This window comes from Tamandua tetradactyla, chromosome 2 (genome assembly GCF_023851605.1).
Source record: "Tamandua tetradactyla isolate mTamTet1 chromosome 2, mTamTet1.pri, whole genome shotgun sequence".
Taxonomy (NCBI): Eukaryota; Metazoa; Chordata; class Mammalia; order Pilosa; family Myrmecophagidae; genus Tamandua; species Tamandua tetradactyla.
Genome location: NC_135328.1, coordinates 197,712,285 through 197,725,413, shown reverse-complemented (window position 1 = coordinate 197,725,413; position 13,129 = coordinate 197,712,285). Strand labels below are relative to the sequence as shown.

The 13,129-nt window shown below is 35.9% G+C and overlaps 1 protein-coding gene across 18 annotated transcripts in view; it reads left to right on the top strand.

Annotated features, from left to right (window-relative positions):
* Window positions 1-13,129, top strand: part of PHACTR4 (phosphatase and actin regulator 4) — a 143,424-nt gene that overhangs the window by 95,869 nt on the left and 34,426 nt on the right. For 4 of the 18 annotated variants that reach the window (XM_077150622.1, XM_077150620.1, XM_077150619.1 and 1 more), the window contains exon 3: window positions 1,331-1,382. The exons of 11 other annotated variants lie outside the window; for them this stretch is intronic. Coding sequence is in view for 3 of the 7 variants with exons in the window: in XM_077150615.1 (XP_077006730.1) it covers window positions 4,228-4,273 (46 nt within the window). In the remaining 4 variants the exon portion in view is untranslated. Of the gene's footprint in view, window positions 1-1,330; window positions 1,383-3,223; window positions 4,274-13,129 lie in introns of those variants that run through there. 3 more of the 18 variants (XM_077150615.1, XM_077150612.1, XM_077150617.1) reach the window with 1 other exon arrangement.

The following is a 13,129-nucleotide window of genomic DNA, read 5'->3' as shown; positions in this document are numbered from 1 at the left end:
ATCCCAGAGTGATTTGAACAGTGAGTAAAAAGTATTTGCAAAGTCCCCTTGGGGGAATGGTGAGAAAGGGGGAAGATTCAGCTTCCCCAGGTGGAGAATTCTTGATATTCTCACAAGCAGTGGGACAACCAAAGCAATAGACTCAGCCCCCAATCTTGGGGTTTGTTCACATGAAACTTAACCCACAAAGAATAGGTCAAGCCTACTTAAAATTAGGTCTAAGAGTCACCCCTAGGAGAACCTCTTTTGTTGGTCAGATGTGGCCTTTCTCTCCAGCCAACACAACAAGCAAACTGACTGCCTTCCCCCTGTCTACGTGGGACATGACTCCCAGGGGTGTGGACCTTCCCAGCAACGTGGGACAGAAATCCTAGAATGAGCTGAGACTCAACATCAAGGGATTGAGAAAACCTTCTCGTCCAAAAGGGGCAAGAGTAAAATGAGACAAAATAAAGTGTCAATGGCTGAGAGATTCCAAACAGAGTTGAGAGGTTATTCTGGAGGTTATTCTTGCACATTAAAAAGATATCACCTTGTTAGTCAAGATGTAATGGAGAGGCTCGAGGGAACTGCCTGAAAATGTAGAGCTGTGTTCCAGTAGCCGTGTTTCTTGAAGATGATTGTATAATGATATGGCTTTCACAGTGTGACTGTGTGATTGTGAAAACCTTGTGTCTGATGCTCCTTTTATCTACCTTGTCAACAGACGAGTAAAACACATGGAATAAAGATGAATAATAGGGGGAAAAAATGTTAAAATAAATTTAGAGTGAAATGCTGGTGATTGGTGAGGGGGCAGGGGGGAGGGTATGGTATGTATGAATTTTTTTCTGTTGTCTTTTTATTTCTTTTTCTGAATAGATGCAAATGTTCCAAGAAATCATGATGATGAATATGCCACTATGTGATGATATTGTGAATTATTGGTTATATATGTAGAACGGAATGATCAAAAGTTACGAATGTTTGCTTCTGGTGATTTTTGTATTTAAAAAAAAATTTTTTTTTAAATAATGCATGGAAAGTAGAATGAAAAGTTTTGATTCCTAATCTCTCTGCTTGTCTGTTTGCCAGTTGCTACAAAATCAGTCTTGATTGTTGGAATGAAAATGAAACATGTTGGTCAGAGAACATGGCACATAGACAACCAAATTAGAAATTCTCAGTGATACGTTGTTGTAGTAGAGTATAGGCTTCCTTGGGAAGTGAATATTTCTTTGGTGGCTTAAACATTTCCTTGGCCAATTATGCAAGAACTGATATGAGTCCTGTAACAGAATCAGGAGACCTGAGTTCTAGTCCTTACTTTGAATCATTTCGTTCTTTTTAGGTTTTATTGCTACCTTCACAATAACCTAGAATCAGTTTTGGACCAAGCCAAGGTGAGCACTTAAATTTGGCAAGAGATAAACAGCAGCTGTACCAGGACTCATAAATCTGTTTTATGTCTTCTGTTGTAGGGGCCATAAACACGTACTAGATTCTAAGATCCTGTTTCTGGACCTCTAGTGTCTTTTTTTTTCGTTTGTGTCTGCCTGATCTGGATTTACTCACACATTTTTGTCTGGCCGCTTCCATCTGCCTGATGATTCTATATACCAATGCTGGTTGTGTTCAGGCATTCTCCCTGGCCTGCTTCTTCTGATTTGGCCTTCTGAACCTCTATCCTCAAACTTCAACTTTGCTCTCTGGATTCATGATGTCATCTTCTTCTGTTTCTAACTAACCTTGTAATGACTGTTTAGTTACCTGCCATACACCATTGCCCTCCTGTCTTGACTTGTCTTGTTACTATAACATCTGTGTTAATTATTGCTTGCATTTATTGAGAGCTGTCCATGTGCCAGGCACATTTCAAAACTCTTTACTTATGTTCATGTCATTTAATCCTCACAGCTACCCTATACTGAAAAGTATTCTTGTGTCCATTTACATTTAGGAAACTGAGGCTCAGAGAGGTGAAGTAACTTTTGCTTAGTTTTAACACCTTGTTAAGTGATAGAACAGGAATTAAAATTTCAGTCTGTCTGACTTTGCAAAGCTCGTGCTCTTAAGCAATATATTGTATTGCTTCCATGATGATGAGAGTGATAATGATAAGTGATGATGATGGTGATATGTTAAGCACCTAATTGAGTAAGACTACTTTTTGTACAGTATCTCATATATCCCTATTTTACAATAGTAAAACTGCTACTGCTTGTGGTCCATTTTAGGCTAATCAGTTATAAGTTCCTTGGTTCCTAGGTATTAGACCTCTTAGAATGGAGTATTCTTTCAATGTATTTTTTTCCTTTTCCTTTATCTTATTTTAATGGTCAGCATCATAATGTGCTTCTATCACCAGTATTGACAACTTGAAAGTTGCCCAAGTGTTTACACACTTTTTTTCTTATTGTGAAAAATAACATATATACAAAAAAAGCAATAAATTTCAAAACACACTGCAACAATTAGTTATAGAACAGATTTCAGAGTTTTATATGGGTTACAGTTCCACAATTTTGGGTTTTTCCTTCTAGCTGCTCCAAACACTGGAGACCAAAGAAATAAATCAATTTAATGATTCAATAGTCATCCTCATTTGTTAAATCCTATCTTCTCTGTTGTAACTCCACTTTCTCCTTTGATCTTAATCCTAATCTTTAGGTGGACTATGCCCATTCTAACTTTTTCATGTTGCAAAGGGCTGTTGATAGTATGGGATAGAAGATGGAACTAGTTGATGTTCTGGAGAGGGAGTTTCAGAACTTATCTGGCCTACAAACCCAACTGGAGTTTTCAGGTTTCTGGAAAGCAACCATAGTGCATGGAACTTTTGTAGAATCTCAGATAAAGCCCTAGGTATTCTTTGGGGTTGGCAAGAATGGTTTTGGTTGAGGATTGGCAAACCATGATAAATAGCAATATCTTGCTAAAGCTTGGATAAGAGTAGCCTATAGAGTAGCCTCTTGACTCTATTTGAACTCTCTCAGCCACTGATACTTTATTTGTTACAATTCTTGTCCCCCTTCTTGTCAGGAAGGCATTGTTGATCCTACGGTTCCAGGGTCAGACTCATCCCTGGGAGTCACATCCCACATTGCCAGGGAGACTTTTGCCCCTGGATGTCATTACATATATATATATATATATATATATTTTTTTTTTTTTTTTTTAAACTTGGGCAGGCACTGGGAATCAAACCTGGGTCTCTGGCATGGCAGGCAAGAATTCTGCCACTAAGCCACTATTGCACCACCCTACATACTTCTTTTATTACTGGTGCCTTAGAACAGTCATTTTTTTTGTTACCTGTTCTATTTTTTTCTCTATCAAAAGCAGATGGAAGGGCAGGCCACGATGGCTCAGCAGGCAAAGTTCTTGCCTGCCATGCCAGAGACCCAGGTTGGTTTCCCGTTGCCGGCTCATGTATAAAAAAAAGAAAAAGCAGATGGAAGATGATGGGGAAAAACTAAGGGAAAATCCAAATGCTGGAAATCTTTCTGGGATTTCAGTTTAGAGAATAAAGATTTAAACTAAAAGCTTCATTTTTTTTTTTTTTTTTTTTTGTAGCTGCGTTTTGTTGGAGAAATATCAGCACCCTGGCATTTATAAACTTGGTGACCTAAGATACAGGATTTAGCCTCCCACAGTCTTAGTTTTCTTATCCAAAAGTAGAGTGAAACATCAGAGCAGTTTACTCTTGAGGGAAGCCTGTGTCTAAAACCTATCTTTAAATGGATTTCTGCTCTCAGCCTGCTACATGTAACCACCTAATGCTATTTGTACGATTCATTTTACAAATTTGTCTTTGTTATAGAGTCTTGAGTGGATTCACTCCTCTGGGTCTCTTTCCTCTGGTCTCTGGAGAGCTCCAACCAAGCTCAATGTCAGGGAAAGGGGGTGTGGATTTTTTGGGCTGTGCCACTCAGCAGCTAGACTGTGGCTGGCAGTCTCCTCCCCTTCCTGCAGTTCAGCTCTCCACAGTGTGCACTCTGGAATGACAGGCATTCCTGTGTGGAGAGAGCCGGCGTGAAGACATATTTGTGAGAACCACAGCACCTAGCCCAGGATACAGAGAAACTAAAACTCCAGCATATTAACTGACCTCATGCCATTTCCTCATATTCAGCGGTGACACAGAAAGGAATGCATGTCCCTTCCTCATGTGGATTTATTTTTTAAGAAAGATTTGCTTTTGTCCAGGACAGTTTGTTGTCGTGAGGTACATCAGACAATATAATCATGGGGCAAGCTGACGTCTCCAGACCGGTAAATCCAGATGCAGTTGGTGAGTAATAGAAGGCAGAGAAACTGAGAAATTCTTGATCAACAGAGGCAAGGCAGAGTTACAGGTGAAGCTGAGAATTATGTAGGAATTTGAATATGAGATCTGGATGTTTGTACCTTTGGTATGTTTGTAACTTTGTAAAAAATGAATGAAAAACTTGTTACTTTTCAGTCAGTTATATTAATTTGCCAATCACAGTTGTGTTTTACTTGATCCCTTTGGAGTTTTAAGTATTATATTGCTAGGAGACCATCTCTTAATTTCTTGCCCTTACAGGATAAGTGCTACAAGAACTCTTATTTAGAATTCAGTGGTTTGTCACTAGTAGTTTGCAGGACTTGGGCTATTGATATATATACGTGGTGTATAAGTAGAACTGTTGACTTCTATAAACAAGGCCATTTTTAAGAATTGATTTAATCTTTTGGACTCAGTTATATGTTTTACAAATTGATTTTATCTTTGGATTCAGTTATACGTTTATTTTTTCTATTGTGTTGGTGTTTCCGTTTCTCATAAGGCAAAACTTTGGTATGAATGTTTCTGAAGTTAGTGCTTTACATTTGAAGTGTTATTGTCTTAGGGAGAGCTTGAGACCAAGCTAATAATTGTGAATATAGTTCAGAGTTTCAAAGCTTATGAGTAAATTGGGAGTCCATTGTCACTGCAGCCTCATCAACAAAGTTATATCAACTTTTTTGTGTGTAAGATGAAAATCTTAAATTGGGAAAAATAGTTTTCACTAAAAGTTTGCTAGTTATAAGCAAGGTGGAAAGAAGCTATGAATATTTCTTGGCATTATACTATTAAAAATACTATATAAAAATATTAAAAGAAGTTTATTATTTATACTTAAATTATATAAATTTATACTTAAAATATTAAAAATAAATATACTATGTATACTTTCTCTGATTTATCAAGCAGCAGAAAATATGTTCAGTCTGGGCCACTTTTGGTTCAGAAATGAAAATGCTTTTGGCTTTAAGGAAAAGTGATAAAAATGTGGAAACAGAAAACACTCACAAGTGCATCTAATAATTTAATGTTACTTAGTTTCTAAAGGTAGTGTTTTCACCTGAGAACTTCCTAGATACCTACAGAAATTTATTTCATGTGTTAATGAAAAGAGGCATGAGGATCACAAAGTGAGTCAGTCGGCAACAGATTTTTAGGACTGAAATCAGGACTTAACTCTACTTTGATCACTAGAGCGGGTTATTTACCAATTCAGTAACTTGCCTTCTTAATGAAATATTTCATAAATAGAAAAAGATATAAAGAAAATATAAAGAACTCTCATGGGCCCCTATATAGCTTAAGAAATGAAATTTAAAACTGAGTTAGAGGTAGATAGGTGAACGATGGTGTAAACATATGATTGATAATTCTGCTGATACAAAAAGAAACAAAGTTGTAAGGCATGCAGCATTGTGAATGAACCTGTTGGACATTTGATGAGGCAAAACAAGCCAGAAACAAAAGAGCAAATATTGTATGGTCTCATTTAGAAAATACTTATAAGAAAACTGGAGCCTAATTGTAAGCTTTTATAGCTTTAGTCCAGAGTGTTGATTGTTATTTCTGGATTTTGAGAGTCTGTTTTATAAATGTGTAACCTGGTGCTTAGAGGTAAGAGCGAAGCCAGTCAGGTCAGGATTAAGGTAATTCAGAATGCAGAGGTAAGGAAGACATCGTCTGTGTTTTAGAACTTCACATACTCTGTGAGACCAAAGGAAGAAAGGCTTATTTTGTCCAGAACATAAATTTTCTGTAGCATAATCTAACTCAACCTATCTGAATAGATCATTTAAACAATCCAAACACAGGGAGCTGAGAATAAGAATGAGGGCATTTAATCCTGAAAAGCTTAATGTAATGCCTGAATATATCCCTAAGTATATTAAGTAGATAATCAAAAAGTATTGGCGAAGTCCCTTGAGGGATGGGATAAAAATATGAAACTATTAAATTTTTCCACTGGGAAAATCCCTGGTACTGTGTCAGACATTAGGGACACCCAAATCAGTAAGCCAAGCCCTTGATCTTGAGGCTTGCTCTTTGTGAAGCTTATTTATGTAGTGGAGAAGATTAGTCTTACCTGTAGGCATGCCTAAGAGTCACCTCCAGAGGACCTGTTTTGTTACTCAGATGTGGCTTCTCTCTCTCTCTAAGCCCAACTCTGCAAGTGAAATCATTGCCCTCCCCCCATGTAGGATATGACATCCAGGGGTAAAAGTCTCCCTGGCAGCGTGGGAGGTGACTCCCAGGAATGAGCCTGCTTCTGACACCATGGGATCAACAATGCCATCCTGACCAAAAGGGGGAAAGGAAGTGTAACAAATAAAGTACCGGTTGCTGAGAGAGTTCAAATAGACTCAAGAGACTAATCTGGAGGCTACTCTTATGCAAACTTCAGTTAGACGTTGCTACCTATCATAGCTTGCCAAACCCCAACCAAAACCACTCCTGCCAATCCTAAAGAATATCTAGGGCATTATATAAGATTCTACAAAGGTTCTATGCACTAGGGTAACTTTCCAGAAACCCACAGCCTCCAAATGGGTCTCTAGATAAGTTAAGTCCTAAAATCCAAAGGCGCCAGCCTCTTCAGAACATCACCTAGTTCCATTCCCCATCCTATATTATCAACAGCCCCTTCCAACATGAAAAATTTAGAATGAGCATAGCCGAAATACCCCTAAAGAGTGGGAGAAATATCAGCTTTGATGGTGGAGTTATACAGAGAAAGTAGAGTTATACAAATGAATATGATTGCTGGTGTTTCTTTTAAGCTCCATTGTCTTGGGATATCTAGTAGTAAAAACCTAGAAATGTGGAATTGTAACCAATACCAAACTCTGAAAACTGTTCTACAACTAATTGTTTCAATGTGCTTTGAAATTTATAGCTTTTTTATATATATGTTATTTTTCACAAAAAAGAAAAAAGTCTATTGTAATCATAAATGCACAGCTGTATGATGATATTGTGAACCACTGATTGTACACTTTGATGATTAGATGGTATGTGAATATGTAATATATAAATAATAAAAAAAAAGAAAAAACATAGTGATATACCCTATCTTATCCCTCTCTCTATGTGTGCATCCCATTAAGATATTTTGCTTCTTCATTCTCAGATCTAACCACTCTCTTGAATTTGGAAAATAACCCATTTCTGAACCACTAAATCCTTCTTTGGTTTCTATCCCACAGATGAGTTCTTAACAAGTTTAATATGGACCCATGTAATGCTAGGCATTTCTCTCTGAGATGTAAATGAAAGTGCTTTGGGAAGTAATAAAATCTTAAGCAGGTACAGCTTAGTGGTGGATGGTAGTATATTGTACCAAAAATTTCATCTGAGTAAACGAAGTCTGTTGATATTTTTTATGCTTAAAAAAAATAAGTGAGGGCAGTGTGATCGTGGCTCAGCAGGCAGAATTCTTGCCTGCCGTGCTAGAGACCCAGGTTTGATACCCAGTGCCTGCCCATGCAAAATAAAAAATGAGATAATCAAATCCATTGATTTTACTGTCTACCAGTAGCCCTAATAAAGATCTATCTGAAAGAAATAGAAATCACCAAGATACCTAGTTAAAGTCCTCTCTGATTTAATTTTTGGGTTATTTCCTATTACCTGGATAATTGATAGGTGACTATAAGCTATTTTGAGAGACAGACTCCATTATTCTATTATATAAAATTTGGGATGTATTCTATTTGAGCAAATCAGGATCAGGTCAAAAGGCTTAATGCTGAATACTTTTGAGGACCATAGCATTGCTTTGAAGGCTTTTAACGAACATGATATCTTAATGACATTTTAAGAACATGTCAGTGGGCAGTTGTTTGGAAGTCTTACTAGATTCTTTGGAAGGATAAATATACAAAGTGAATTAAAACCTGAATCTTCTGCTTATAATGTAGCATTTTGAGCTTTATGATCAGTGATACTGATTTGTTCAGTGAGGTGACGCAGAACAAAGGAATGAATATATTTAATTGGTTTCTTATTATTTTGGGGGCACTAAGAATGTCATAGAGGATCTTGTATAGAAATAATTCATGTCTGTGCCCTTAAGGAATTTACTTTCTAGTTGAAAATATAAATTTAAAAGGTGAAAAGATAAGAGAACAAAATATTTACAAAATTGCTTAAGATGAGACATAGCCCTTTTTCTAAGCTTGTTGACTGTTTTGGATATAATGGAAATCCAATTTTGTTACCAAGAAGAGTCTCTACTCTCAAAAAAACTTTGCATGAGATTCATATGCAAACCTATGAGATGTTATGTCAAAGTTTTTTAACATAGGTTCTTTCTAACAACTGGCAAACTAATCAAGTGTTTGATGGCAGAATAGGAAGTTATGCATGGTGTCTGTTCAAGGAAATAAGCAGTTATCCTCATCAGTTCCTCCAAAAAATTACTGTTAAGTGAAATGTTTCCATAAAAGAAGCCTATAAATTTACTCAGATAAAACTTTCAAATAATACTTTGTAATTCTTTTTTATTAATTAAAAAATTAACAACAAACAAAACATTAAGATATCATTCCATTCTGCATATACAATCAGTAATTCTTAATATCATCACATAGTTGCATGTTCATCATTTCTTAGAACATTTGCATCGATTTAGAAAAAGAAATAAAAAAGACAACCAACAGAAAAAGAAATAAAACGATAACAGAGAAAAAAAAGATTATACATACCATACCCCTTACCTCTCACTTTCATTCACCACTAACATTTCAAACTAAATTTATTTTAACATTTGTTCCCTACTTTGTAATTCTTGATCAACATAAAAGCTGTTTCTGTATTCACTAGACTCCTTTACTACGTATCATATTAAAACAGCTTGGCTAATTGCTCATGTCCTTATATTAGGCACACAACCAAAGAATTTTAATAAGCTGTCTCCACCATTTAGCCCAGAACTTTCCTTCTCTCTGCTCTTTCATTTCCCCCTCTAGTTTTTCTTTTCTTTTGTTTTCTCTTTTTACCCCTTCATTTAACTTTCATGCATTAATCAGCCCCCTTTTTTTCCTACTTTTCTTTTGCACAGGAAAATATTGCTTTAAAATATACATTATATTATTTCCTCTTTCTTACGTTCTTTTCTAGCACCATTTGATTCATTTTGCTCTGAAATTTGTAGTTATGAGTTCTCATCCTCATGATAATGAAGTAGTTTTGGGAAGGGCGATTTAGAAATATATCATCATCAAGAGGCAAAATCAATAAGGAGTTTCCTGGATGAATAAAATTTTAAATGTAGCTAAATAGCAACATTAAATCATAGTAAATAATAGATATGTTAATTTATAATAACACTGTTTATAGGACTTTGGGGAAAAACACCTAGTAATATTTTATCAGAATTATCAGAGACATTTCTCATACATATCTGGGTCTAACAGTAAATGCTTTCCTCTGAGAAAGAAGTAACAGATGTATTTCCCCATGTAATTCAGGATGCAGGAGGAGGTAATGGTGTGGGGGTCTGTTATGGACTTCATAAAGGATTTTCTTTTGTTATCAAATCCTGAATACTAACCAAAACTTATTGATCCCTCTCTCTGCTCCAGTGGATTTACCGAATAGCCTATTATCATAACTGAGTATCCCCTTTCTGCTTGCAGGTAAACTTTTGAAAGTTTCAAGTTCTTTTTCCATGAAAGAATATCTTATATTCTGACCCTTACTATAAAAAATTACCCTCACCTTGGAATGTTTATTAGGAAAGTGTACACATTCAAATTGCCAAGGGTAACGCAGCATCACTTCTTGATGAGGACTTAGAAAAGTATATATTTCCAGATTTAGAATCTTAGGCTTAACTCTACTTGCAGGTGGGGAAAGAGACCTTCTCCCTTGACTCTCTTCTTCTCTTGAGTGCTTTATCCAATTCTTTCTAATTCCAGGGGTCACAGGTGTGATATATTTCCAAGGGCCTGCCACTACAAAGCCTGCTTTGTTCATTAGTGGCACATTTTGCTTTCTATAATTTTGTTGTTTTCTCTAACAATTCTTTAACTCTAATAATAAGCCTCTTTAGAAGGCACAAATGAGGAAGTGTGATAGTGTACATACTGTAAATTAATGATCTCTATAAAGTTCTGATGCTATTAAAATGCTGTTTAAAGCAAGATTTGTTTCCAGCTAGGCGGGGATTATAAAAGTATTTGACACTTCTTCATGCTTTAATATATCTTCTTGAGCAATACTATAGATTTTTAAATTTTGAGAAAATAACTGATTATACAAAATTGTTATGGGTAAGATAGGAGAACTTTTTACACTTTAAATCTAAATTTATTTAAAACCTGATAAAGGTGTAAGATACAGATAACTCAGACAATAATTTTACCTCTTATTTCTAAACCTCGTAAAGAGATTGTACCTTAAATTTGCCTTCCAACGTGAATAACTAAGAATTGATTGGAAATGTGATTCTAAAATGAATGCCATCTTTGACCTAAGACGTTCTTTAATCCTGTTCATCCTTATGCCCAAGTAAATTGTATGGGTATAATATGTGTCCACAGCAAAGAGTTAATGAGTTTTATAAAATTATTGGAAGATGAAAAATGCTAAGTGGTTGTGGGTTTTTGTTGTTGTTGTTTTTAAATAATATTAATCACTTGTTTAAAAATCACTCCAGAAATTTGGGCGGGCCACAGTGGCTCAGCAGGTAGAGTTCTCACCTGCTTTGCTGGAGACCTGGGTTCGATTTCCAGTGCCTGCCCATGCGGGGGGGAAAAAAATCGCTCCAGAAATTCATCTGAGACAACTAAGTTGGAGATAAAAATTTGATTAAATGTTGACTGGGAAAAATCTGGTGGTTGAAGGAAAAAATGACCAACACCCTGCCTGATACATAATATAAGAAGCAAGCCTATGAAACATGAAGATCTACAACTTGAGTGAGGTAGTAAGCAGTTTAAATTATTAGTGCATAGTTCAGGGTGCTACTCAGAAAGGAAACTCCAAACAGTAATTTGGTTAGTTATCTTCCTCTACCAACCTCAGGCCCTCCAAAAAACACCAAGACATCCTATCCTGTGATACGCTTTCCTGGTTGCCTTCAGCTGCATGACTCCAAGAAAAGGTTGTTTTCTTTGGAAAACATAATTATAAAGCTATAGCCAGCATCCTTCACACTATTTTTTGGCAAACAAAGGGAAATTACCTTGTTCTAGAACTCATTTGAAAAAGAATAGGTTCGTAAGGCCATTTTGAATGCTATAACTAGCTTATGCAGAAACAAAGGGATATCTAAATATGACTCCAAGCCTGAATTTCATTTGTCAAATTGGAAGCAGGAGGGGACTGGACATAAAATCAGAAATTTTGGAGAATAAGTAGTTGATGTGCAAATTTGCTTATGAAAAATTTCAAGCTTACCTTTCTCTTCATGAGTGTAGAATAAAATTAAGGTGTAATTGAATCATTTTGGAAAAAAGGAGGTCTTTCTAGAGTTTGAGTATAATTTTTTTAATGCTCTAGTATAATTTATTCATCTGTTAGTTTCTCTTTTCTTTATTCATCTGTTAGTTTCTCTTTCCAGTGCAGTTTTCTAAGGGATTCAATTGAATCATCTTCCTGTCAAACCAAAATTTATAGTAAGAAATGGGAATAGTGTACTAGTTTTAATGGATCTGAGAATGGGACATGAGTGGTTTCAGTTAGCTTATTCAGCCACTGCCATCAAGGATTTAAGCATAATATAAAACCCTTCATTCTATAGCCGAAAACTTCCACCTGGTGAATTTAGATCATCATTAAATTTGATCTGTAGCTCAGTTAGCACAAGATTGCACTCATGGTAAACTAGGAGGATATACTTGAATACTTAAAATCCAGATTATTATGAATGTAGGACTAGAAAGTGTTGTTTGAGTAATCCAAATCTACAGTATCAGTACTCCAAATACCAAAGTAATCTGATATCCTTTACTGGTTTAATGTGCTTTATATTTTAGACTATGATCTTCATGGGGGAAATAATTTGGTTTTTATAAGAATCTAATGTTTAGATAGAATCATTTTTTGTTCTAGATTTGGTTTTTTTATTGAGATGTCTTCACGCACCATACAATCCATCCAAAGTATACAGTCAGTGGCTCACAGTATTATCACATAGTTGTATATTCATCACCCTGATGATTTTTAGAACATTTTCATCACTCCAGAAAAATAAATAAAAAGAAGAACCCCATATATGTAATACCCGTATCCCTTCCTCTCATTAACCACTAGTATTGCAATCTACCTAATTTTTTTTTAACCCCTTAACCCACACACACACACACACACACACACACACACACACACACACACTATTTATTTATTTTTTATCCTTAAGCTTGTACTCATCTGTCCATAGCCTGGATAAAAGAAGCATCAGTCACAAAATTTTCGCAATCACAGTGTAAAAGCTACATAGTCCTACAATCTTCAAGAATCAGGGCTACTGGAATACAGTTCAATAGTTTCAGATATTTCCTTCTAGCTATTATAATATACTAAAAACTAAAAAGGGATATCTGTATAATGCATACAGAAAACCTCCAGAATAACCTCTCGACTCTTTGAAAACTCTCAGCCACTGAAACTATTTTGTCTCATTTCTCTTTAACCCACTTTTGGTCAAGAATTTTTTCTAGGTGCCATGATGTCAGGTCCCAGCTCATCCCTGGGAGTCATGTCCCATGTTGCTAGGGAGATTTACACCCCTGGGAGTAATGTCCCATGTAGGGGAGATGGCAGTGAATTCACCTGCCAAGTTGGCTTAAAGAGGCCACATCTGTGCAGCAAAAGAGATTCTCTGGGGGTGACTCT